This window comes from Pseudorasbora parva, chromosome 19 (assembly GCF_024679245.1).
Source record: "Pseudorasbora parva isolate DD20220531a chromosome 19, ASM2467924v1, whole genome shotgun sequence".
Classification (NCBI taxonomy): domain Eukaryota; kingdom Metazoa; phylum Chordata; class Actinopteri; order Cypriniformes; family Gobionidae; genus Pseudorasbora; species Pseudorasbora parva.
Window position 1 is genome coordinate 9,359,436 of NC_090190.1, and position 24,146 is coordinate 9,383,581.

The 24,146-nt window shown below is 35.6% G+C and overlaps 1 protein-coding gene across 1 annotated transcript; it reads right to left on the bottom strand.

Moving 5' to 3' along the window:
- Positions 1–324: 324 nt before the first annotated feature.
- Positions 325–24,136, bottom strand: LOC137048386 (uncharacterized). Its single transcript, XM_067426518.1, has 6 exons — positions 23,955–24,136; positions 21,740–22,371; positions 16,684–16,857; positions 16,443–16,594; positions 1,005–1,129; positions 325–436 (listed from the first exon to the last, which is right to left on the bottom strand). Exons 1-6 carry the CDS (start codon positions 24,134–24,136, stop codon positions 325–327), a joined length of 1,377 nt encoding a protein of 458 aa, XP_067282619.1.
- Between the last annotated feature and the right edge of the window lie 10 nt (positions 24,137–24,146).

Sequence of the window (24,146 nt, forward strand, 5' to 3'; positions counted from 1 at the left end):
GCACCTCCGCGGCGGAGCATTTTAAATGGCTTTCATCACTGAACAAGCAGAATTAGGATTTTTTACCGCATAAGTGCTGAGTTGAAAGGCTTTAAAAGCAACATAATCGCATGTGTCATTCACAACGCGGAGCATCTCGCGGATGGAATTAGCCCGCAGTCACACTTAAAAAAAGACAATGGAAGGTTGCGAACGTCACCGTGCTCATTCTTATACTTGAGCAAGCGTGCTTTTGCTTGGCGGGCGCTTCATTGTGGAGCTCAGATGACCCGTGAAATATGATGTAGCACACTTCACCTCACCTTCTCACTGATGCAGACCGTGCTACAATTTTCCCCTCAAAGAACAGAGCAAATCAACCTTACCGTTCGCCGGGCACGTGAAACGATGTCTGCCCACCGCTGACGGATTTACATCGGCTGGGGGAAAAATGACACTACGGGTACAAGATAAGAGGGAGAATTATCATTGATTCAACAAAAGAGGCATGTAATATGATCATTAAATAAACAAAAGCTCAACGTGATAGATGTCTTGTTATATCAGTGGGTTATGGATAGGGTTTTTTTGTGTGTGTTTTTTTTTTTTTTTTACATAAACCTTCACCCTTCCCATTATGGTTTGATTGCCTGAAATTATAGTTTCTATTCAGCAGTGACATGGATATTATTGGATCTGAACCTTGTAAGCTTTTAATATTACAGGGCAGTATGTCTTATCTTTTACTTAAGCTCGCTCATTTTACGCTCTGGATAAAATCTGCCATGTTGACCTTTAGCTTCCAATCAATAAAGTGTGATTATTAAGGAAACAACACAACTCAACACAAAACATTAACAATATATATGATCACAGATAAAATGTGCTTGTATAATCATTGCTTTGGAGGTCACAGCTCTTGTTGTAATAAGAGGCATTAGTCAATCAAAGTTCATTTGAGCTAGATGTTAATTTATCTAGTAGTGGGAGGTTCCATCACAACTGGTTTGAAACAGCATTCTTACCTGTTGCCATGTTGATAAGGCCACAGGGAAAAGTCTCTAATATAGTATGGATTGAGGCCAAATCCTGGGGGAGGCAGAAGATTGGAGGCAAATTGGGAGTTGACAGCCATATACATGGGGTCCATCTGTACAATGAACAAATAACATAATGTGGGCTAAGGGAGCTAAAGCCCGAATGTTTTGCTCCCTTGTCTTTCTCAAGGGGCTTAACAATTAATAAATTAATTTTAAAAATAAATAAAAAACATTTAAAAAAATTTTTTTAAAGTACATATTACAGCATTATTTATATTTTCACTTACAACAAACACAGTACATTTGCAGAACACAGATATTTTATGCTTAAAATAAGCCTAAAATGCAAAATAACAAGCCCAATTAAGGATAGGTAGAGTAATTTTCATGCAGTTAAAAAATGTGTGATTTTTGTATACAGTATAAACAGCTTGTGTGACTAAAAATAAATAAAAACAATTGCTGGTTTGGTGAATTGTATTAAAACCAGTCCAAAAATCTTAATTATCAAACTAACATTAATAAAAGGGAATCCACAACAATTTAAAAAAAAATATATATGTATATTGTACATAATAATATTTTTTTACTATAAAACATGAGATTTCAGTGATATTTTGATCAAACAAAAAGCTAATGTCCCTGGTTTCCATTTCAGAAACCTGGTCACCTTACAACTAGGGCATGTTTACATGTTTACAGCCATGTTTACTTGTTTACTTCTACATGTTACAAGTGTTTTTGGTCTATATAGCTAAATGTGAGGGGGTGAATTTGTTTATAACTCATCCGTTTACATTGTATTAAGCCTTAAAGTCTGCATAATTAAGGGCATGGCAACATGAGTGACAGGTGGATGGCCACTATGGCCGAGCTTTCAGCAAACCACGGCCACCTAGTTCTGTAAAAAAAAAAAAAATGGACGTAGTGTCTGTGACTTCACCCATAGGTTTCTGAGGAATATTTTTTAAGTCTAATGTTGACCGTTGCCTTCTTGGCAGTGCGTCACTCCTGAATAACTAAAAAATAATAATTGAAAATGGGCAAAGAGGCATGGGTGAAGCTGAGGTGCCTCTTTGCCCATTTTCAGTTATTATTTTTTAGTTATTCAGGAGTGACGCACTGACATGAAGGCAACGGCTTACTTTTTAACATATGTATCTGTTTACAAATCCTATCACTTTTTTCTGCTTTTTCTTTTCCTGTGTTTTGATCAGGTGATTCTGTACTCTTTCAGAAGATGTGTCACCTCGGAAAGACAAAAAATCCCATCAATTTCAGCACATTTAAAACATTGTGATGTTTTTATGGAGTGTATTTTAACAATAGGGGAAAGTTAATATTTACATCAAACACTGTTCTTCACTTCTCTGAAACAATCCCTCACCAATTTTCAGTTTTTTATCTAAACAGTGTCACCGTTTCAGTAAAATAAGCATAAAGAGAAGATAAGCTCTCTGTATAAGCTCACTGCATACACTGTCGGGTCTCTCAAAAAGCTCTTCTTAAGAAAATTGTGCTTCAATGTTGTATAGAAATATTGAGGACATTTCAATAATAAAACCAAGAGATGCAATTTCTTTATTTTTTTAAGGAAACTTTAACAGTTGTGAGGCTTAAATTCAGGAGCTGAATAAGTGCATACAATTGAGCAAAAAAGCACACAAAAAAAATACTTTCAAAACTTTTGAAAGAGTTTCTGTTATGTTGAAGTTTTGACCATTACCATAGTGCAGAAGAGTTTAGGTTGTGGATGATTACATGTACTAATAATATGATGCCTGTTGCTTTGTTCATTGAGCATTACCTTTGCTAATGCCAGTGCAGTAACAAGTTTCTTTCTACATGTGCTGTGCTAGCAGCGTGCAATCTATAATTTCACAACATAACTCATAGTCAAATATAATCAGGACATTTCCATTCACTCTAATTCACACACTTTTGAGAGACAGTTTAAAATAAAAAACCACATTTCCCAAGAAAAAAAATTATTTATTGTGTCATAGACTACATAATTTAGGAGATTTTACTTAATAAGGTAGATTCCATTAAAGAAATCAAGCCTATAAAACTCTTTGTTCCCATAATTTGTTGAAGTAAATAGCACATATTTCTTTTTACAGTGCTCCTTTCTTTTCTCCATCTATGTGAGAGAGGACGTTCATTTTCTTTTTTCTTGGCGCCTCAGATGTATAAGACCACAGATTCACAGTCGTGACATGACATCAAAGCGGCTTGATCTAAAGCAGCCTATACCTCCCTTTTGGTTTCTCCATCTCATAAATATCATCAGACCCATATATTGTATTCACATGAATGTGACAGTGTCGCTGAGGTAATACATTTGCTTCCTGTTGTTAGAGCATCTAACACTTGGGCTGTTACTCCACAGCTGATCTGAGGCACACACAGACACTCCATTGTATTTGTTTTCACAAAAATCAGGATTCACCCTGCACAAGATCAAAACCGTTCATAAATGATTCAGTTGTACGTACACAGGTTCAGATGCAATGGAAAGTGCAAACATATTTATTTTAAATCTGTTTACCTATGTTTGAAAACTTGCTGTTTTTGATGGGCGTTTCAGGGAGGCTGAAAACAGCAGGCCTCACCCCTTCTGCCAACTCAAAAAATTTCAAAGAAAGAGAATGAGCACTAGCCAGTTATACCCACCACACTTCATAGTCTTATTCTAAGTCATAATCATGCTCTTTTTGAATTGGGATTTAATGTAACACTTTATAGTAAGAAGAAATGTTCTGTTTTTACCTCCCAACAGCATGTGTGTTTCGTCAATTTCAGACAAAATTATAATAATAATAATTATTATTATTATTATTATTATTATTATTATTATTATTATTTAATAATAATAATAATAATAATAATAATAATAATAATTATTATTATTATTATTATTATTATTATTATTATTATTATTATTATTATTATTGTTGTTGTTGTTGTTGTTGTTGTTGTTGTTGTTGTTGTTATATTAGGGCACAATATACAGTCTTAGAAACTTTTATTGAGCCTTCATAATTTATTTGTTGCTACTTGTACAGATTTTGTTTTACCATCCTACCAGATTCAAACTTTTAACCTTAAAGGGGTGATGAATTGAGAAATCAATTTTCCCTTAAGCTTTTGAAATATACAAATATTTATTTTTAATGAAGTTCCAGCTCATGTGGGGAGAAGTATGTGTTCGCTTCATTTCACGGCAGAATCATTTGTAAAAAAGTCTCAGGTTGAGCTGGATTTGCAGAAATATTGGGATTAAAACACAATGCTGTGCCTTCTATATTGGATCCGACAGGAATGGTGCAACAAACTTATGTGAGTAAAACATCTTGTTTACATGTAATAGTAGTCCCAGACGATGTGTTTTCCAGACGGGCTACCAAAACTCAAGCCCGACGGCAGGCTGGTGATTCTCACATAAAGAAAATCTCGGCGTGCGTGTACAGATGTGTGTGTGTGTGTGTGCGCGCGCGCGTGGTTCATGCTTTTATCCAACGATTGTGCGGGCCAAGTAATAAAAAAATTATATTCCAATTGATCACGTATGGATGAGAAATTAAACATTGGGTTTGTTTGATAAAGACGTTTACGAGCCCTGTAGTCGAGAGAATCATTCTGGTTGCTGCTTTCAAAACAATCCCTCCCTCATGGGAACTGACAGTGGAGCTGAAGCTCATTAAATATGCAAATATTATCCAATCCTAGCCGTGGGCATTTACTTCCAAGTTTTGAGTGCATCACGCCCATCAAAACCCAGCGTTCAGGAGAGAGCCAGCCAGTGTAGAAAATAGTCTATTACTTAGTTATGATGAAGAACATCATTAGTTGACCTCAGACAACAGTATAAAAAAATATTTCTAAAAAAAATTGTATCTTTAAATTATGTAAATACATAATAAAAACACAAATTATTACCTGTTTAAAACTTTTTTTAAAGAAGAAAATAAACCATTTCAATATTAATTGTGTGAAATTTATTTGTAGGTATTTTTCAAAAACATTGTTTTCATTAATATTTTATATATTTTATAATAAAATTTAGTGTTTATATTTTCCATTTTTATTTGAATTTAAAGTTTCTTTTTATTTGCTGTTGTTGTGTTCTTTTTAAATGTCTATATAGTTTTTACTAATTTTTTGTTTAGTTTTTTAGTTAAACAAAATGAAAATAGGAAATATTGTCTTGAAATCTAGCTAAAAATAAAATGTTATTTTTAAAAAATATATATATATATTTTAATTTTTTTACATTTATCTATTTTAGGAAACACTAAGGTTTTAGTTTTAGTTTGAGTTATAATAATAACCCTGGTATGAACTGCATTGCTATTGAATAAATTAAAACGAGAGCTTGAAATGTGGGTTTTAAAACTCTATTTTTTTTTTAAAAAGTCCTCACCACCAAAACTTTTTAATGAACACCCATACTTGGAGAGCTATTAAAAATGTGTCACAGGGATTGAACTTGATAAAATTATCAAATGACTTTTACACCAATCTTCCCTTCACCTCTTTTTACGCATAGATAATATATCTTTATAAACCGAGTCCACAGTCACACACACCCACAGAGAGTCTCAGTCACACACACCTAGAAGTACTTACACAGCCCACAAAGTTTAAGGTGTGATGAATGAATGCAAATTATGAATACAAATGGCTGTGTGCGAGTCAAAGAAAGGGGTTCATATTTCACAATAACCAGCGTGACTTAACTACTATCAGCCGAGCCAAACGGCTCACTAAATAATACCATCAGATTACTGCAAAGTGCTGATTCATTCAGACAGCCACCGGCCTCCAAGGCCACGACACAGCCAGTCGTACACACACCTCCGCAGGTGCTTAGGGCAGAGGTGTCCACAATTATAGGCTTCCCATAATGCATTGCTAATCTGCACCTCTGCCCTCTTTGCACCCTTCCATGCCATTGGAGGACAGAAACAAGCGCTCGTGCTCCAGTCATGTCATCAGCATGTGATTAATGATCACATGATAAAACGTGAAGTATGATAAAGGGAGAGTGAAAACAAATGGTACAAAACACTTTCAGGGAATGAAAGAGGAAGCAAGTGCAGATAACTGAAGATTGAAGATTGAAGAATGATGTGGAATTTCAAGGCTCTTATGAGGGGCATCCATCACCAGAGACAGTCATACAAATAGCATCTCCCATATTCAATTAGTTCCCCTCATAGCGCTGGTTACGTGTGCGTCGGCCGGTACCGTGTCGCGAACGCTCGCGCACACACACGCCCTAATGCTCATATGTCTGCCCTTCACTTCTGTCTTCCGAATCTATTCATCCTCACATCTGTGACCGTTGTTCCGTGAGGTAAGGTTGTGAAGGGTCTGACATGTTAAGAAGCCGTTCTCCTGACAGCAGAGTATTTTGGGAATGCAGTGTAACTTTGCAGTTGTCACACAAGGTAAAACAATAACACCGCCTGTCTAACAGTTCTATTGGCACATGGGGTCAGTAATGTTTATTTATGTATTAATTTCCAAAATGGCATTAGGGGAGAGTGGGGTAAGATGAGCCATTTTACTTATGGGGTCTTCAAGATGAAAGTATCTAAAGTAATGTCAGGATGTTTGCTATCGTTTTAAATTATCAGAATACATCTATGAAAAAGGGTTCTAAAAATATGGATTCTTATGAAAAGTGTTCCTATGGCTCATTTAACCCCAGGTTAGGGGTAAGTTGATCCAAGTCAGTGGGTACTTTGAACTATCTGGGTGTAAATGGATCATCTAATTGAATCTCAATGTGAAAGAGTAAAGATAATTTACCTGTTTTAAAAACACCTTCAGTTCTCTTTCAGTCAGTCACGTTCGACGTACGTCAGAACTAGACAGACGAATGGGGATCCCCATTCGTCAGCCTAGTTCTGACGTACGTCTCCGTTCCCTCCTTCAGAGAACGAGGGTTACCATACGTAACCGAGACATTATCAATTTCAATTTTACAAATAGTCATATTTCATTTCTTAAAGCCAATTTAAACTACATAAAACCAACCAAATGAAGCTGAAATTTTTATATCTTTAATTGTTTGAATTTCTGGAACAATATGTTGAACGCAAGATGTAACCTTCCCAAAAACAGACTAAACAGTTTGTTGAGAAAAATTAAATAATAATTAAATAAAATAAAACCTGAATTAGAATGAATTAATGAATGTTATTGAAACAAATAAATATTTTAGTCAAAAGGTTCTTGGCATGGTAGTTTTTCTGCAAAATAGAACGTTCATTAGAGATTACGGGTGGAAAGAGATATATGATTGAGCATCTTCTGGTTCTTATCAGAGAAGGATTTGGTGTACTTGTACATTGTTCCTATCAAATAAACTCACGCCAAAACAAAACAAAAAGAACAAAAATTATAAACTAGTTGTGGAGGTTTACATTGATTTTATACTAGTTTATGTTTCAGAGATTTAACTCAACTACAGTGCCTTATGGTAGCGTAAGTTAAAACACTAACTCAATTTACCCTATAGCACTTGGCTTAATTTGCCCCTTTGCTGCTATTTTGGATTAAACTAGCTTACTGATTCAGACTAATATTTAGCTAAATGATTTGCATGGTTTTATCCATTGCTAAATCACAAATATGGATCATAAATACTTTAGACCTGGACAAATGTGTTTTGATGCAACAGCTATTACATCTGTTATGCTCATATTTTACTTTGACAAGCCAAAAACAGTTTTTTTTTGTTTTTTGGTTTTGGTTTTTATAGTAAATGGGTGCCTTCCACTCCTCCCATGTGCTTCTCATTTTCACAGTCTGGCAGAAATGAGAGTGGTTCCAAAATATATGGTCACATGACAATACAAGTGTACAGTTACCAATATAAAGGGGGTGGGTTGACTTACCCATTGGCTCATCTTACCCCACTCTCCCCTATTAAGCAGTTTAGCATGAATTCTTGAATAAGAAAAAAATAATAATAATAATAAAATGCCATGTGCTCAACTACCCAGAATAAATAAATAAAGCTTTTCAAAATTAAAATACTAAATTATTTTTAATACTTTAACTTTTGACTTATTTCTTACTTTTTTTAAATAATGAATAACATGTAAACACTTGAATGTATTCAAGGTTAAAGGAAAATGTTTTGCTTGGTTTTGCAGTGGTTCATACCACTTTTACTTGGTTACACCACATTATATTTAACAGTCAGGTTCCAGAACTAAAAACATTTATTTTCTCCATAGGATAATAATTGATTTATAATGATAACTTATAAACCTTTGAAGACAACTTTACTGTGAGCTATGAGGTTGATAATTGATAACATTTTTCTGTTGAGGTCATCAGCCCGTATTATTTCAGCTTAGTTTTTAAATAATCGTGTTCAACAGCAGAATTTGTGGTGAAAAACGACATTACTATAATTCCACCAGAGGGCTGAAACAAGCAAACGTGCCAAAAGATCTCTATAGACTGGCACTTCCATAAAGCACTGTGAAACACATATAATAATAAGTACACGCTCAAAATATTTCAATATAAATGCATATTTTGCAATAAACTGGCAGTAAAAAAAATATTATTTCTCCACCGTTTTTTATTCGATTTTAAATTTTGCAATGCTTCATGGGATTGAAGTTCTTTCCCTCAATAAAGTCATTAAGTAAATAGTCATGTGCCTTTGTTTTTTGTTTTGTTTTTTTTCAGATTTTCAAAAAAAGAAAATTGCTTCAGATTTGGTAATTCAAGTTTGTAATGATATGATTCACCTCATATGCTGGTTGGCTTGCTTCATGGCATATACCGCTTTAATAAATACATTTTTGAAATCACTATGTGTTGTTGGGGCCAGGGTTATTGCTATGGTTATTGCGTCTCTCTGAATTTTTTTTTTTAAAGTGGGATGTCTGCCTATGCTGTTAAAAAGTGTTGCTGTAGTGATGTGTCATTCATGAATGATTTGTTCATTTTGAACGAATCTTTAATGTGACTCGAGAACAACGTGTTGTCTCAGAGAGCGATATGTTCATTTGTTGACCGCGCATGCGCAACATCCCATACAGCTCTAAGAAAAAATAAGAGACCACTTAACATGGACTGTATGTTCTGTACAGGAAACAGAGTGATTAGTTCATCTCACGAGTCCGGATTCGAGTCATTCGTTCATCAAGTCCCAGTCCCATAGACAAGGCTATGCAGTCTGTACCAGAAACAGAAATGATTCATTCTCTTGAATCTTCAGTCTGAGTCACGTGATGTGACAGCCATGTTGGATACAGAAATTAGTTTATTAACAACCTTCCTCACAAACACTGCACACTGTGCAGTTTTTGTTTTGTTTGTTTAGTTCAGTTTTGTTGTAGCTAGTATAATAACAGATTTTCATCATTTAATAATTGACACATTGGGTTGGTCAGAATGGATAGGCATAATAAAAGTTTATTGGCCATATCTTCTGATGATTTCATAATAATAAATATATTTTAACATGCAGTCAATAATACTACTGTAATGTTGTATGTTGCGAGACACTAAACCGGTGAGGTCATGTGACAAAAGAACGAGACTCAGAGTCAGACCCGAAGACTCAAGAGAACAGTTTCTGCATTCAGCCTATGGGGACTTGAACGAACGACTCAAATGAGAATTACATATTTTACATATGAGGCTGTCACGGCCCAGATCAGACATGATGACAGAACTAGCGGCTCGAACCAGAAGTCACGAGTGGTGTACTAATATTTCTAGGGAACAGATGTGATTAAATGTGAAGTGACTAAGGAAAGAACGATTTGGATCTGTCTGGAGGTGAGGTGAACTAACTGACTGCATACATAGCCTGAAGTGGCGAAGCAATTAATTCATCATTTCTTTTTAAAGTTTGGCCATGACTGCATTAGCTTATAGGTTGTTATTATTCCAAAAGTACTAAATGTGTTGAAAAATGTAACATGTAACATTTAATCAGATTCATATGTAAGGGAAGGAGGTTATTTAATATGGAAGGATTGAAAGGGGCCAAGTGAAGATGGTTTGATTACAGCATGGAAAATCAAGAGGAGGATAAATTATAGTGAATAAGAATATAGAAAAGGAGAGTAAAATCAATGGCCAATGAGTAGAGCCAAGAAAATGCCAATATAACAGCAGGCAGAGATATTCAGAATCCTTGTTTGGAACCTGGACACTGTGGCATGTTTCTGGCTTAGTACATAAATAAAGGTTGGAACTGGGTTGTTTTGTTAAGTGTTATCCTGATCGCTATCATACATTAAGCAGTCAATGTGAAGATTCACTGAAATAGATCAAACCTCTATGCTAACAATAATGTATTTTGAACCTGTTTTAAGAAGGAGCTGTCAAGAGGCATATTTGAAAGTTCTTGATTCATTTTGAAAAACAAAAAAGGTATAAAAATAAACTATTAGTATGGCAGTTCATAAGCAATCCATTTAGAGCATTAAAGAAGAAAAATAACAGTTTTTGTTTAAAGTCTGATAAATATTATAGACCAAACCCAACAGTGGCCATCCATGAAGTGATGACATTAAACATTTATGTATAATATAAAATCTACTGAATTGAACTGAATACTAATGCTAAATGTTTTATGCACATTATATCTTCATATCTGGTACCCTGATAGGGTTATGCAGACTGAAGAGATAACAAAAGTATAGAGTAGTAAACAGTGAATGTTTTTCAAACTACATATTTATACATATTTATAAGAACTGTACAACACACAAAAAAATATACAATTATACACACTTTCATAGTATGCAGTCGTCAAATAAATGACAAAAAGTGCCTCAATCACCCTGAATTCACCTTACTTAAAGTGTTTGTTCACCCAAAAATGAAATTGATGTGATTAATGACTCACCCTAATGTCGTTCTATACCCGTAAGACCTCCGTTCATCTTCGGAACACATTTTAAAATATTTTATATTTAGTCCAAGAGCTTTTCAGTTCTTTCATGAAAGTGTATGCACACTATACTGTCCATATCCAGCAAGGTAATAAAAACATCATCAAAGTATGAAGTCCATATGTGAAATCAGTTCATTAGAATCTCTTAAAGCATCAAAAATACATTTTGGTCAAAAAATAACAAACACTACGACTTTATTCACCATTGTCTTCTCTTCCGTGTTTGTTTTCAGTCCTCAAATAAAGATTCAAACGGTTATGAATGAGCATGATTTGAGTGCCAGTGTCACGTGATTTCAGCAGTTTGGCAGTTTGACACGCGATCTGAATCATGAATTAATACGCTGATTCACATTAATTTTAATCCTTATTTGAGGACTGAAAACAAACACGGAAGAGAAGACAATGCTGAATAAAGTCGTAGTTTTTGTTTTTTGTTTTTTGACCAAAATGTCTTTTCGATCCTTCAATTCGATGCTTATTCCGGGCCTGAGATCTCTTACTGCGTAGACTCGTCCCAAATCTGTGCAAGATGTCAGTGTCATATTCGGACCTCCGGAGGCTTCAGTAACTTCAGTGGCAGAGAATGAAGTCGCGTCGTCCATATTTATTTACGGTCTATTGGAGGCCATGTTGGGCTGAGTTGTTGTAGTACAGTGTTATTGCCATGTTTCTTTTAAACAGTCCTCCATGTTTATATCCTCGCTAGAGCAGCTAGTCATAATATGTATCATCTATTTAAACATTATATCTGTTCTGTTTCTGGCTGTAATAATAAACTCCTGGAATCTGATCCACTGAGGATGCAGTGAATTCATTTAATTTCTACATCATTGCTCATGCGTCACAGTACTTTCCAGTTTCGGTTTTCAATCTGATCAACAGTTTGTCCTTACTCGCTTTTGTGATTCGTCTCCCTCTGGCATTTTACTCTAGTGTGAGAAGCGTGTATCTGACAAATTATATCAGAGAAACATCAGTTGGCTATAATCGATTATGGTCTATTATCGCATCGGGACAGAATCATTTACGTCCGCATCGCAATGCATCAACACTATCTCATGACCAATTCGTACATATTTTACGAGGTGGCTAATTCGTAGGAATTTCTACGACCTCACTCACATGAATTTGTACATTAAGTCTAAACCACAGTGACGGGTAGGTTTAGGGGTGGAGTCTGAAGTAGGCCATTCGTATGAATTAAAGTTGTCATGAACTGGCTTTTTAAATGTTATACTGTTGTCTGAGGTCAATTAATGATGTTTGTGTGGTTTTTACATTCAAAACATCATAACTAATAAGCAATAGGCTATTTTCTACATTGGCTTTGAGGCTCTCTCCAAATGCTGGGTTTTGATGGGCGTGACGCACTGGAGACTTGGAAATAATCTACCATGGCTGATTGGATAAGATTTGCGTATTTAATGAGCTTCAGCTCACCTGTCAGTTCACGAGGGAGAGGAGAGATTGAGGGAGAATCAGCAACCGGAATGATTTTTTCGATCACAGGGCTCGTAAACGTCTTTATCAAACAAACACAATAATTTATTTCTCATCCACCCGCGATTGATTGGACTATTATTTTTATATTACACATAGCCCGCATGATCAGTCGGTAAAAGCGCGAACTGTGAACACACACGTGTGTGCGCCACCCTTCAAATGTCAAGTCGAAAGAGATAAAAGCACAGATCAAGAACGGAATATTATGATACTCATCGGCATGCCGGGCTTTGCGAGTCCTGGCCCGTATGAGTCCAGCGTGCTAAAGGTATGTTCTGTTAGACACATACACATAAGCAAAACGATCTATAACAATGCAATACTATCACATATTAAAAAAAACACATTTTACTCACATAAGTGTGTTGCACCATTCCTGTCGGATCCAAATCCAGCATCAACCGGAGATTTGTTTACAAACGATCCCGCAGTGAAATGAAGCGAACACGAAACCACGTCTTCCCCATGGGGGAAGACTTGGTTTCGTGTTCGCTTCATTTCACTGCGGAATGGTGCAACACACTTATGTGAGTAAAATGTGTTTTTTTTAATATGTGATAGTATTGCATTGTTATAGATCGTTTTGCTTATGTGTATGTGTCTAACAGAACATACCTTTAGCACGCTGGACTCATACGGGCCAGGACTCGCAAAGCCCGGCATGCCGATGAGTATCATACTAAACAGAAACTAAACAGAGCGTTACTGAGAGTAACATGCATGTTACTCTCAGTAACGCTCTGTTTAGTTTCGGCCTCTATGAAGCCCTGCCTTTATGAAAAGCGCGATGTGCTCTGATTGGTCGGCTGGACTGATGTGTTGTGCTCGAACTACCATACTAACACAACTCAACCAGGCCTCAACTTTTTTTTTTTAAAGTATGCCTTGGGTGGGAATTATTTAGCCTAAATGACAAATATTGTGACGTGTACGTTTACTAATATAGACAATAGCTCCCTTTGGAGTGACTTTGTGCATTGTAACTTTTGCAGATATATTTTAAGCTCAAACAGCAACACTTGGTTTCTATATACAGATATATGCTTACTATAGGTCACTCAGTTGTGGTAGTCAAATATATTTCTAAAAACTGCAAAATAACATATTTTAATATGTATTGTATATGAAAGTTTGTGTACACTATTAAAGCAAAGTGCATAATAAACTAATTTGTACATGATTTCTGAGTTCTTACAAAATCTATTATTTTTCTGTTTTTGGTGGTGGCAGTAGCTTAGCAACATCTTGACGATCATTTTAGCAATATTAATGATTCTTCTACTGACACTAGTCAACACATAATTAAGAAGTTGAAAACTAGAACTTATTCAACGCTTGTGATTTAAAGAAGAAGTTCTCTATTTATCTCTTCCACCTTCATATTTTTCTAGCACATCAATTCTATCGTTCCTCTGAACTATAACTAAATAGGACAACATCAGCCCGGTGCCCGAAGCAGTTTCATTTCAGATTTGAACAGTATCAAAAATCTTATCACTTTCAACCAAATAAATAATTTAAGACATAGATATTCAACAAGGACGATTGTCCTGTATAAAAATTATGCCTATATGATGAAATAATGGTTTTCCTGATATATCTTGATGAAAAATCTAATTGCCTAAGAACAAGAAACCTGTGTAGCCTAGCAACAGCACGTAGCCTGGTTTTAAAGCATGTTGCTCATGTATATACTCTTCTGGGCTGGTCACGAAGCAAAAAAAAAAAAAAAAAAGTTTCTTTAAACTCTTTATAAGTCTCGAACAACATGTAACACCTCATTTCAAGATAATTATTATTCTTTTTTTAAAAAAAAAATGAATAATCACGACAAGCATGACATATCAATTAAAAGTCACTGCTTGCTACAAATGTTCAAAAAATTGCTTGGACTGGCATCAAACATGGCAGTTTAATTGGCCTCCTGCACCTACTGGCATCTCAGTCTCTCCCTGTGCTAAATTCTGAGCCACAGCAAATAACAAACATCTTAATATGCCTCTCGCTTATACACAAACTCATTCAGACACATCCATGCAACTAATCATCCTGAGGAAAAGTGATATGGTCGTGTAGTCACCAAAATAAGATTATGCACTCTTAGAAAATGCAATGGGGTTCTAAATAGAACCCTAGGGTCCCGTGATTCAATTTTAAAGGCAAAAAGGGTTCAATATAAAGATAAATGTCTCATATCATTGCATTACTTTCATGTTTAACAGATATGTTTTTCTTGAGCTAAATAAATAAAACAATGAACTTTTATTTATATTATGTAAATTATATATTGTCATTTATATGAATAATATTTAGTGTAATTTAATTTATATTAATAATTATTTAGTAATTTATATTAATACAACTTATGCATAACTTTGTGTTTGCATAGGTGTACTGTGCATAATTATGTATGTATTCCATATATATAAATCATACATTGTGATTGAGAACTTGCAAAATAGCAGAGTGTTCAAATACTTTTTTCCCCACTGTATGTAATATTTAAGAAATATATATATGCAAGTTCTCCCACTTGAAAGTCATGGAGGGGTTTGAAATTGTCATCGTGGGTGCATGACCACTGTGAGAGACATAATCTATTTAAAAAAAAATCCAGAACGAAGAAGAAGAATGATAAGTACCATCCCAAGAACACCATCCCTAATGTGAAGCATGGAAGTGGTAGCATCATGCTTTGGGGGTGTTTTTCTGCACATGAGACAGGGCGACTGCACTGTATTAAAGAGAGGATGACCGGGGCCACGTATTGCAAGATCTTGGGGAACAACCTCCTTCCCTCAGTTAGAGCATTGAAGATGGGTTGAGGCTGGGTCTTCCAACATGACAATGACCCGAAGGACACCGCCAGGATAACCAAGGAGTGGCTCTGTAAGAAGCATATCAAAGTTCTGGTGTGGCTTAGCCAGTCTCCAGACCTAAACCCGATAGAGAATCTTTGGAGGGAGCTCAAACTCTGTGTTTCTCAGCGACAGGCCAGAAACCTTATGGATCTAGAGAAGATCTGTGTGGAGGAGTGGGCCAAAATCCCTCCTGCAGTGTGTGCAAACCTGTTGAAAAACTACAGGAAACATTTGACCTCTGTAATTGCAAACAAATGCTACTGTAACAAATATTAACATGGATTTTCTCAGGTGTTCAAATACTTATTTGCAGCTGTATCATACAAATTAATAGTTTAAAAATCATATATTGTGATTTCTGGATTTTTTTTTTTAGAATATGTCTCTGATGACAATTTCAGACCCCTCCATGATTTCCAAGTGGGAGAACTTCCAACATAGCAGGGTGTTCAAATACTTATTTTCCTCAGAGTATATAGACATAATAATTATACACAACACACACACACATATATGTGCACACACTGCCCCTGCCCCTAAACCTACCCATCACAGGAAACATTCTGCATTTTCACTTTCTCAAAAAAATCATCCTGTATAATTTATAAGCATTTTGAAAAATGTCTGAACAATTTTCATCACATTATCACAAATAAAACAATTGACTTCAAGCCCAATCCAATACGCTAACAAAATATAGTGTATATATATATATATATATATATATATATATATATATATATATATATATATATATATATATATATATATATATATTCCGGTATATCTTGTTGCTGGGGCAGAAACTAAACTAGAGTAAGGAGTCGGGTAGGCAGAGCGATGCAGAAAACTGCCGAGGAACAACGGTGAGTCGGATATGTATACACTATAAAAGCCTCCTCTCGTGCCGATTGGATAGATCACTTGAATGTGTTCCTCCTGAACTTTCTCAATAAAACTTGTTTGAATAAAGGATGAAGATGTCATCTGTAGAACCTTTGCTTCGAAGAGTGTGTGTCCAGTATAACCTCATCCCACATTCATTGCATTTACAAAACCATTCTATTAAAGTGAAAATCAGCAGGTTAAATGCTCAGATTTGGGTTGTACCTCAGAAAACCACAGGAAACAGTTGGCCGGCAACAACCACGAGCTCTGAGGGCCATGACCCGTGCCTGTAAAGAACGGGCCGTTTTGTAGGGGACACCTTCCACTGCTGTTCCAAGCCTGGATTCCATCCATATTACCTGGCATAGACATGTCTGTGACCACAATCACAAAGAACACACATAGTAAACAAAGAGAAAACAGAATGAACAAAGAGAGATTAAGATAAGTGAATCGTCTTCACCAGGGCCTGGACCCGTGGTCTTTGTCTTTGCAACTGAGGCATCCTTGTGGTATATATGGCATTTGGCATTATCGAGAGGGCCAGCTGTATTCTTCACGCTCCCGGTACCGCTGCCAGCCTGGGTCTGTGCCATGTGGGCACCATCTGCACTCCTGCCCAGCTCCACGTATCCACCTTAGGAAGAACAGGTGACAGGATTAACACATGAGGAACGGGAATACTAGGCAAATCCAAATGCCATTTTCAATGCCATATGGAAATAAAAATGTTCATAGGAAGCACTATGTCAACATAAATTTGTCTTTGAATGCTTTAGTGAAGGTAAGCACACATACAACATGAATCAATAATAATCAAATGATGCAAACATTTAAATACACTTATATAAACAACAATTAAACAATTTGTCAAAATGACATTTATAATGATATTTCAAGTAAATGCAGTCTTGAAAAAATGAATCATGGTTTCTAAAAAAAAAAACATTCACATTCAACATTCACTCAAAAAAAAAATATATGTTGGATTTACTTCATTTTTTTATGTCAACAGGTTCCATGTAATTGGTTTATGTTGAATTTAATAAGGTTTTTTTTTTTTTACATATGATTAATTAAATGCCATTTAGTTGAATCAGGTTAACATTCTTAATTTTTTCCCAAACTATTAAGTTAAATTATTCAAAAACAAATATCAGACAAAAAAGCAAGCAATCCAGTTTAATTTCAAAAGTTATCTAACAAGAAAATCTCTTACACAATTGTGTAAAAAGCTGTTGTTGTGCTTATTGACTGGGCAGAAAACGGTTTTGTTACATCCATGACATGCCCAAAACAGTAGTTTTTTTTATTGTACAATAACTTGTTATTAGCAGGTCCTCACTCCAAGCACTCCAAGCACACTATACTTCACCACAATGGTAACCTCCAAAAACACTAACATAACACAAACCTTTAAATACCAACAGAACATTAAACATCCAAAAGGCTCTCCATTTTCTCATCTTGTTAAAAAATGCATAAAATAGCACTTTATTTAAACATTTACTCTCTGAATTCAGCCCCTTTGCAAAGCATGATGGGAAGTGAAAGTCCTGGTTGTTTGGGTTACTGGATTGAAACATGTAATTTCAAAATAAAAACATCACGTTAACAGTTTTAAGTTAATATAACATGAAGCAATTACATTTGAACCAGAAACCTGATATAATGGTGTTAAATCGAGATTAATTGCTTAAATAAAGTGAACAGCATGCAATATTTTTGAAGGATCATGTGACACTGTAGACTGCAGTAATGGTGCTGAAAAATCAGCTTTTCATCACAGGAATACATTTAATTGTTTACATTAAATACATTTAATTGTATATTATATTATATTATATTATATATTATATTATATTATATTATATTATATTATATTATATTATATTATATTATATTATATTATATTATATTATATTATTAATTTGTTACATTTATATAGCGCTTTTCTGGGTCCTCAAAGCACTTTACAGAAGGGGGGATCTCCTCAACCACCACCAATGTGCAGCATTCACCTGGATGAGGCGACGGCAGCCATATTGAGCCAGATTGCCTACCACACAACAGCTGATTGGTGGAGAGGAGACAGGCTGATGGAGCCTATAAGTATATGGGAATTATTAGGAGGATATGATGGAGAGAGGCTAATCGGCAAATTTAGTCAGGATGCCGGGGCTACACCCCTACTCTTATATCGAAGGACATCCTGGGATTTAGAATGACCACAGAGAGTCATGACCTCGGTTTAATGTCTCACCTGAAGGACGGTGCTCTGTTACAGTATAGTGTCCCCATTACTCTACTGGGGCATTAAGAACCACACAGACCACAGGGTGAGCGCCCCCTGCTGGCCTCACCAACACCTCCTCCAGCAGTTCCCTGGTTTTCCCAGGTCTCCCATCTAAATGCTGACCAGCATCAACCCTGCTTAGCTTCAATGGGAAACCATATCATATCAACCATATTATATCATATTAAATGCATTTAAATATACTAAATTAGTAAATTATTTAAAACTGTATTAATATTTCTTAACATTACTGTTTTTACTGTCATTTTTAGTGAGCATAAAATACTTCTTTTGAAAAGATAAAAAAGGAAACACTGTACTTCAATTTGCAATTTACACAGTTTATAATCTAAATCTGCATACCCTTTGCCTCTCAGGATGCAGAAGCAGTGGCAAAAAAGTAAAGAAAGAAAGAGAGATGGCGGGTGAAAGAGGAAAGAAAACATGAAGATTGCAAATCGATTGTGTTTAGACTGCTATTACAAACGGATTCCATTACCAAGAGGAAATGGATATATTGATTTGGGCCAATGCTCTCTTCTTTATGTTTTTGTTTTTTCATTTTCAAAATAATGAGTGACTTTTCGGGTTTGAGCAGCTCCTTTTGTGCCCCGAGGAGAGAGTTGACTGAGCACCATCCATAGCCATCCGCGCAAACAAAAACAACACTTTCCCTCTAAACTAATGCAAGTCGTCCATCAGTGCCATGCAGTGTCACAACCAAAGACTCCCAAACCGACAAGACGGCATGAGGTTGATTGTTATCGTTATGGAACCCTTACCTTAAATGGTGTTTCTATAATTGCTATCCTGGAATAAACTAGAGACTCAATACACCGACATGACTAGCGGATCTGTTTATGTCTGTGAGATGAAAAGCACTTTTACTGAAAAACTTGTCATTTTGCAATATATACAACTCACAGCAGCACAGTACAATAAGTCGGAAAGGAGGTTGATATGACTCTGGTGGTATCTAGTGTTTCTTTTGTCTTTTCCATACCCCAGCATGCACACGTTATGCAGCTTATAACCTTTTCAAATACAGAACAGCTGTAGTGTGATGCTTAATGTGCGTTGTGAGTCTTGTGTGCTAAGCTTTGAGTGAGAATTTAAAGGGGGTCATATAATGCCATTTTTGTACAAGTTAATATGATTCATTAGTGTCTACATTAAAACTTTGTAACATTAGTATTGTAAGAAAACAATCATTTTACCTGGTCAAAAACAGCTCTGTTTTCAGCAATCCATTTCAGGGCGTGTGACTTTAAATGATAATGAGCTTTGCTCACCCCACCCCTCTGTTCTGGGGGGCGGTTTGACACCACACAACAAATGTCAACAGGATCTATGCAACCGTATCAATTTGAACAGGACGTTTCTGAATGGTTGTTTAACGTAATGTCACTTGGGTATATCTTTATATGTACTGGCAGGGTAACGTTAGCGTAGTGAGGTACGAATGCTCTGTGTTTATGATGTATACGCTAGTCATTGACAGATTGATGTTACAGCTAATGCCAATAAATGTAGGTTTGTCAGTGATGTATAACGATCTAGCGTAATAATTGTTACAACACTTTTTTTTTTTTTGGACAGTAACAGACACCATTATAAACCATCTAATGTTTACAAAAGTAAGCTTAGTGTAGTGTTATCACGTTAACTTTATCACCAGCTTACACAGTTTGTAATAACACAATAACCATAAGGCGTTGTCCATTATAAACGTGGGATTATGAATTATATTGAGAACGTCATAAATAGAAAGCATGTCTTAATGTAAGTTATCTTACCCTGTAAACTATAGCCGCATTCATCGTGACGCGTCCAAGCGATTTGTAAAGATTAATATAAAGGTTAATACAACTTTTTTAGTGGCAAAAGGCATGAAATATTATGTTATATTATCTTTTTTTGCAAAAGCACCCAATGTAAGATATTTTGAGCTGAATTAAAAGGGTTATGCATGAAATTATGAGCTATTTTGCAGTTGAAAAAATTTGAATGTGCTTAAATTACTATTTATTTATATTTATTTATTTATATTTTTTGATAGAATCTAGTAATTTAAAGGTAAATAAAATAAAAACTAACAAAAAACTCAAATAAAATTATTACATTATTATAAAAATTATTAAATTATTATAAAAATAATTTATTTATAAAAAAATATTATCAAAAATGAAATAAAATACGCTTTCTGGACAAAGAAATAAGTTAATTTATGGGTTAAAAATAGTCATTTTAACCCATTAGGGAAGGATTTGTTGCGAAGTGCGAGGGAAGAATAAGGGTTAAATTATGTTGTTGTTTTTTTAAGTTCTTGCTTTGTTGGCCCCACTTTATATTAGGTGGCCCTACCTACTATGTACTTACATTAAAAAAAACAGTACATTACATCTCCACTTCACATTGCTCTGGTTGGTTGTAGCACTATCCTATTGCGGGCAGAAGGAGTTTGAAAGAGAACCGTTTATACCAGCCCTCAGATTGAGCCCTGTCAATGGTGAGCTTCCAGACCAAACGTCTTGATGTGGGTCTGGCATGTAAGGCTAGATAAATGGCTATCCACCTGTCAATCAAAGTGGACACGCCCTTAATTGTGCAGAATTAAGAGTTTATATAATGAATTTAAGAACAGAATTTAAGTCTTTATATAATGTAAACAAACGAGTTATTTAAAAAAAATCACCCTCCACTCAATTGTCATGAAGGGCAAAATTAGCCGTATAGACCCAAACTACAATTTGTACTATAGGCTGTAAACATGTTTGTTTGTTTTTTCTGCTGTAAAGTTGGGCATTTTAACAATGAGATTCTGCTCCCTTCTGAAGCCTGTCCCTAGTGGCCAGTCGAGGAATTGCAGTTTAATTCACTTCCGTATTGGCTTCAACACAAACTGGGGGGAGGTTGCTGTTTGAAAATTTTTTGAATCACTTAACAGATTCATTCAAAAACATTGCTTCACTAATGTGTTATGTGGTGCAATGATTATCGTGTTTTATTTTGTCTAAAATGTAAGTTACATATGAGGAATAACTGACAACAATTAGTGTTAACAGGTTAACAGCTTTGTGTCATGAAGGCATTACCACCTCAGGTGTGCATTATTTTTCGAATAATTCAACAGCTTGTCATCAATTATTCCTTACTTCTCTTATTGTTTAGTTTTAATAGACATGGTGGAAGAGCATTTGTGGAATGTCGACACCACGTTTACCTTTAAATGTGCGATCTTTAGGTATTATCTGCTCCTCTGCTTTTTGGAACTGTGCAAACATAGGTAAAATGGAACACTGCTGTCCTTCCCGTATAACTTTTTCTCTGCATACACTTCCTGTTTGGAGGGAACCAGGTTGGGCAATGAAGCCCTGAGCTTTTTTTGTGTCTATCTTCGGGGTTGTTTTGGCCGAGGGATGAGGTTTGACTCCTGGATGTTCTTTTTGATTTTGAGCCCTCTGTGGTTTTCCACAATGCAGTTGGATGTTTGGTTTTCCCTTTAAGAGAATAGCTTTATAGGAACCACTTTTGCTGACAGCGGCTTGCTTTGGTGGACTGTTCACCGACAGTGAGGCAAGTGGAGGAAAGTCTTCGTTTGAGGGTATCTTGGGAATGTCTTTTGTTGTGGCTTTTTTAGCTAGGTGAATTTGTTTAGGAAACTTCTCAATTTTCCTTCTGTCAGCATCCTCCTGGTTAATGGTCTCTTTAGTCTTGTCAGGTTCATGGCCATGGCTGTATCTATCATCAGGAAAAGACGGACACGTGACATCCATATGCCCCTGCAGAGCAGTCTGGGTCATGTTATGCTGAGTCATTAACATGACCTTGTCCAACTTTTGATGCCTCACTCTCCTGAAAAAGAAGGAGCATGCATTATTTTAAACTGCAAGTGCATTGTGAATGCAAGTTACACTGTTGGGAAAATATTCACGAGCCAAAAAGGATTGTAGCGGAGATGAATGCATTGAAAGCCCTAAAAGTGCATCATAGTTTATGTAAAAAGGTAAACAAGCCTTCCATTAACCAAACATGATCTTTCAAAGAATTGTCTGCATTTTGCTGCTGTAAATGAGGCATATGTCCTTTTGAAGTTCAAATGAACAACAGAAGGAGATCTTCCCATTGCTACGTGATCTACCGAAAATAGATGGGGTAGGTGTTTCCACGGACCACCGGGGACAGATGGCAGATCTATTAGCATGGGCTGCCATGGCCAGATTTGGCATGCGGTAATTCACACAATAGGGAAGCTGTCTCGAACTTTCTTTCGTTTGTAAAAACTTTTCCCATCTTCAACCCAATTTATTAACTGACTTAAGGGATTTTTGCAAAGATGATGCCGCTTTGTTCAAATGCAGAATGCCTTACATTTTTCTGTTAAAGAAATGTAATAAAGAAATTACATTTTTTATGCTTTAGAAATAAGTATATGCTCAAAAATTAAGTAAAACAGTAATATGAATTTGAAATAACTGTTTTCTATTTCATTAGCCTATATTTTAAAATATAATTTATTCCTGTGCTGCAAAGCTGATTTTTCAGCACCATTACACCAACTGGCACAGTTTTCTACCAGTTTTCAGCTCCTTCAGAAATCATTCTAACATGCTGATTTATTGTTAAAAAAACATTTCTTGGTAACACTTTATTTTACAGTACCATTGTTACATATGTTCCAGGGCACTTGCCATAGTAACAACAGTAAATTATGGATAATTACATGCAACTAACCCTCAACCAAACCCTAACTCAATACTAAGTACATGTAGTTAGCGTACTAAATATTACTCAGTACTTAAATATATAATTACACTGTAACAATGACACCTTCATATAACGTGCAACCCTTTTCTTACTATTAACGATGTTTAAGGGACAGTTCACCGAAAACTTTCATCATTTACTCACCATCAAATTGTTCCAAAAATAAGCGGAAGAAATCAATGTATACAGACTTTCAAACAACACGATGGTGAGTAAATGATGAGAGCGTTTTGATTTTGGGGTGAACTATCCCTTAAACAGAAAGAACTGCATCGATTTGATATGAATCTTTTGTAACATTATAAATGCTCGTACTGTCAATTTCGATCAATTCAATGCATCATTGCTGATTAAAAGTTAATGTATAATACGGATGATTATAATTGTAATGTCAATGTTGCATTGTATACTCAGCATCAGAAACTAGAAAATATTAGGAATAGTTGTGGTTTAGAACTGGCATGTTTTAGTGAAGCTTTTATGCCGCATTGGAGATGGCAAAGAGCCTGATCTGAGCAGATGTTACTCATTTATTTGTATTTACTCATGTTTATTATACTGTACAAGAGGCAAAATAAGCATATACTGTACTGTCAATATTTTGCCTAGACCAAAAAAAGTAAAAACCCAAACACCCGAGAGAGTATACACCGTGTGTTGTCACAACTTACTGTGTGAGGCTGTCGTCATTTCCTCTTATGTAGTTCTGGATACCACAGTTCTCATCCGCAAACACATGCGCATTTTCTGGTAAATGCGGCCAAACTCCCTTACTAGCCAAAGCAGAGCGCTTCCATACTCTACCGCAGGCTCTGTCCAGACTGTCCTCTGGTGTATGCGGATGAATCCACATTGACCTGGGA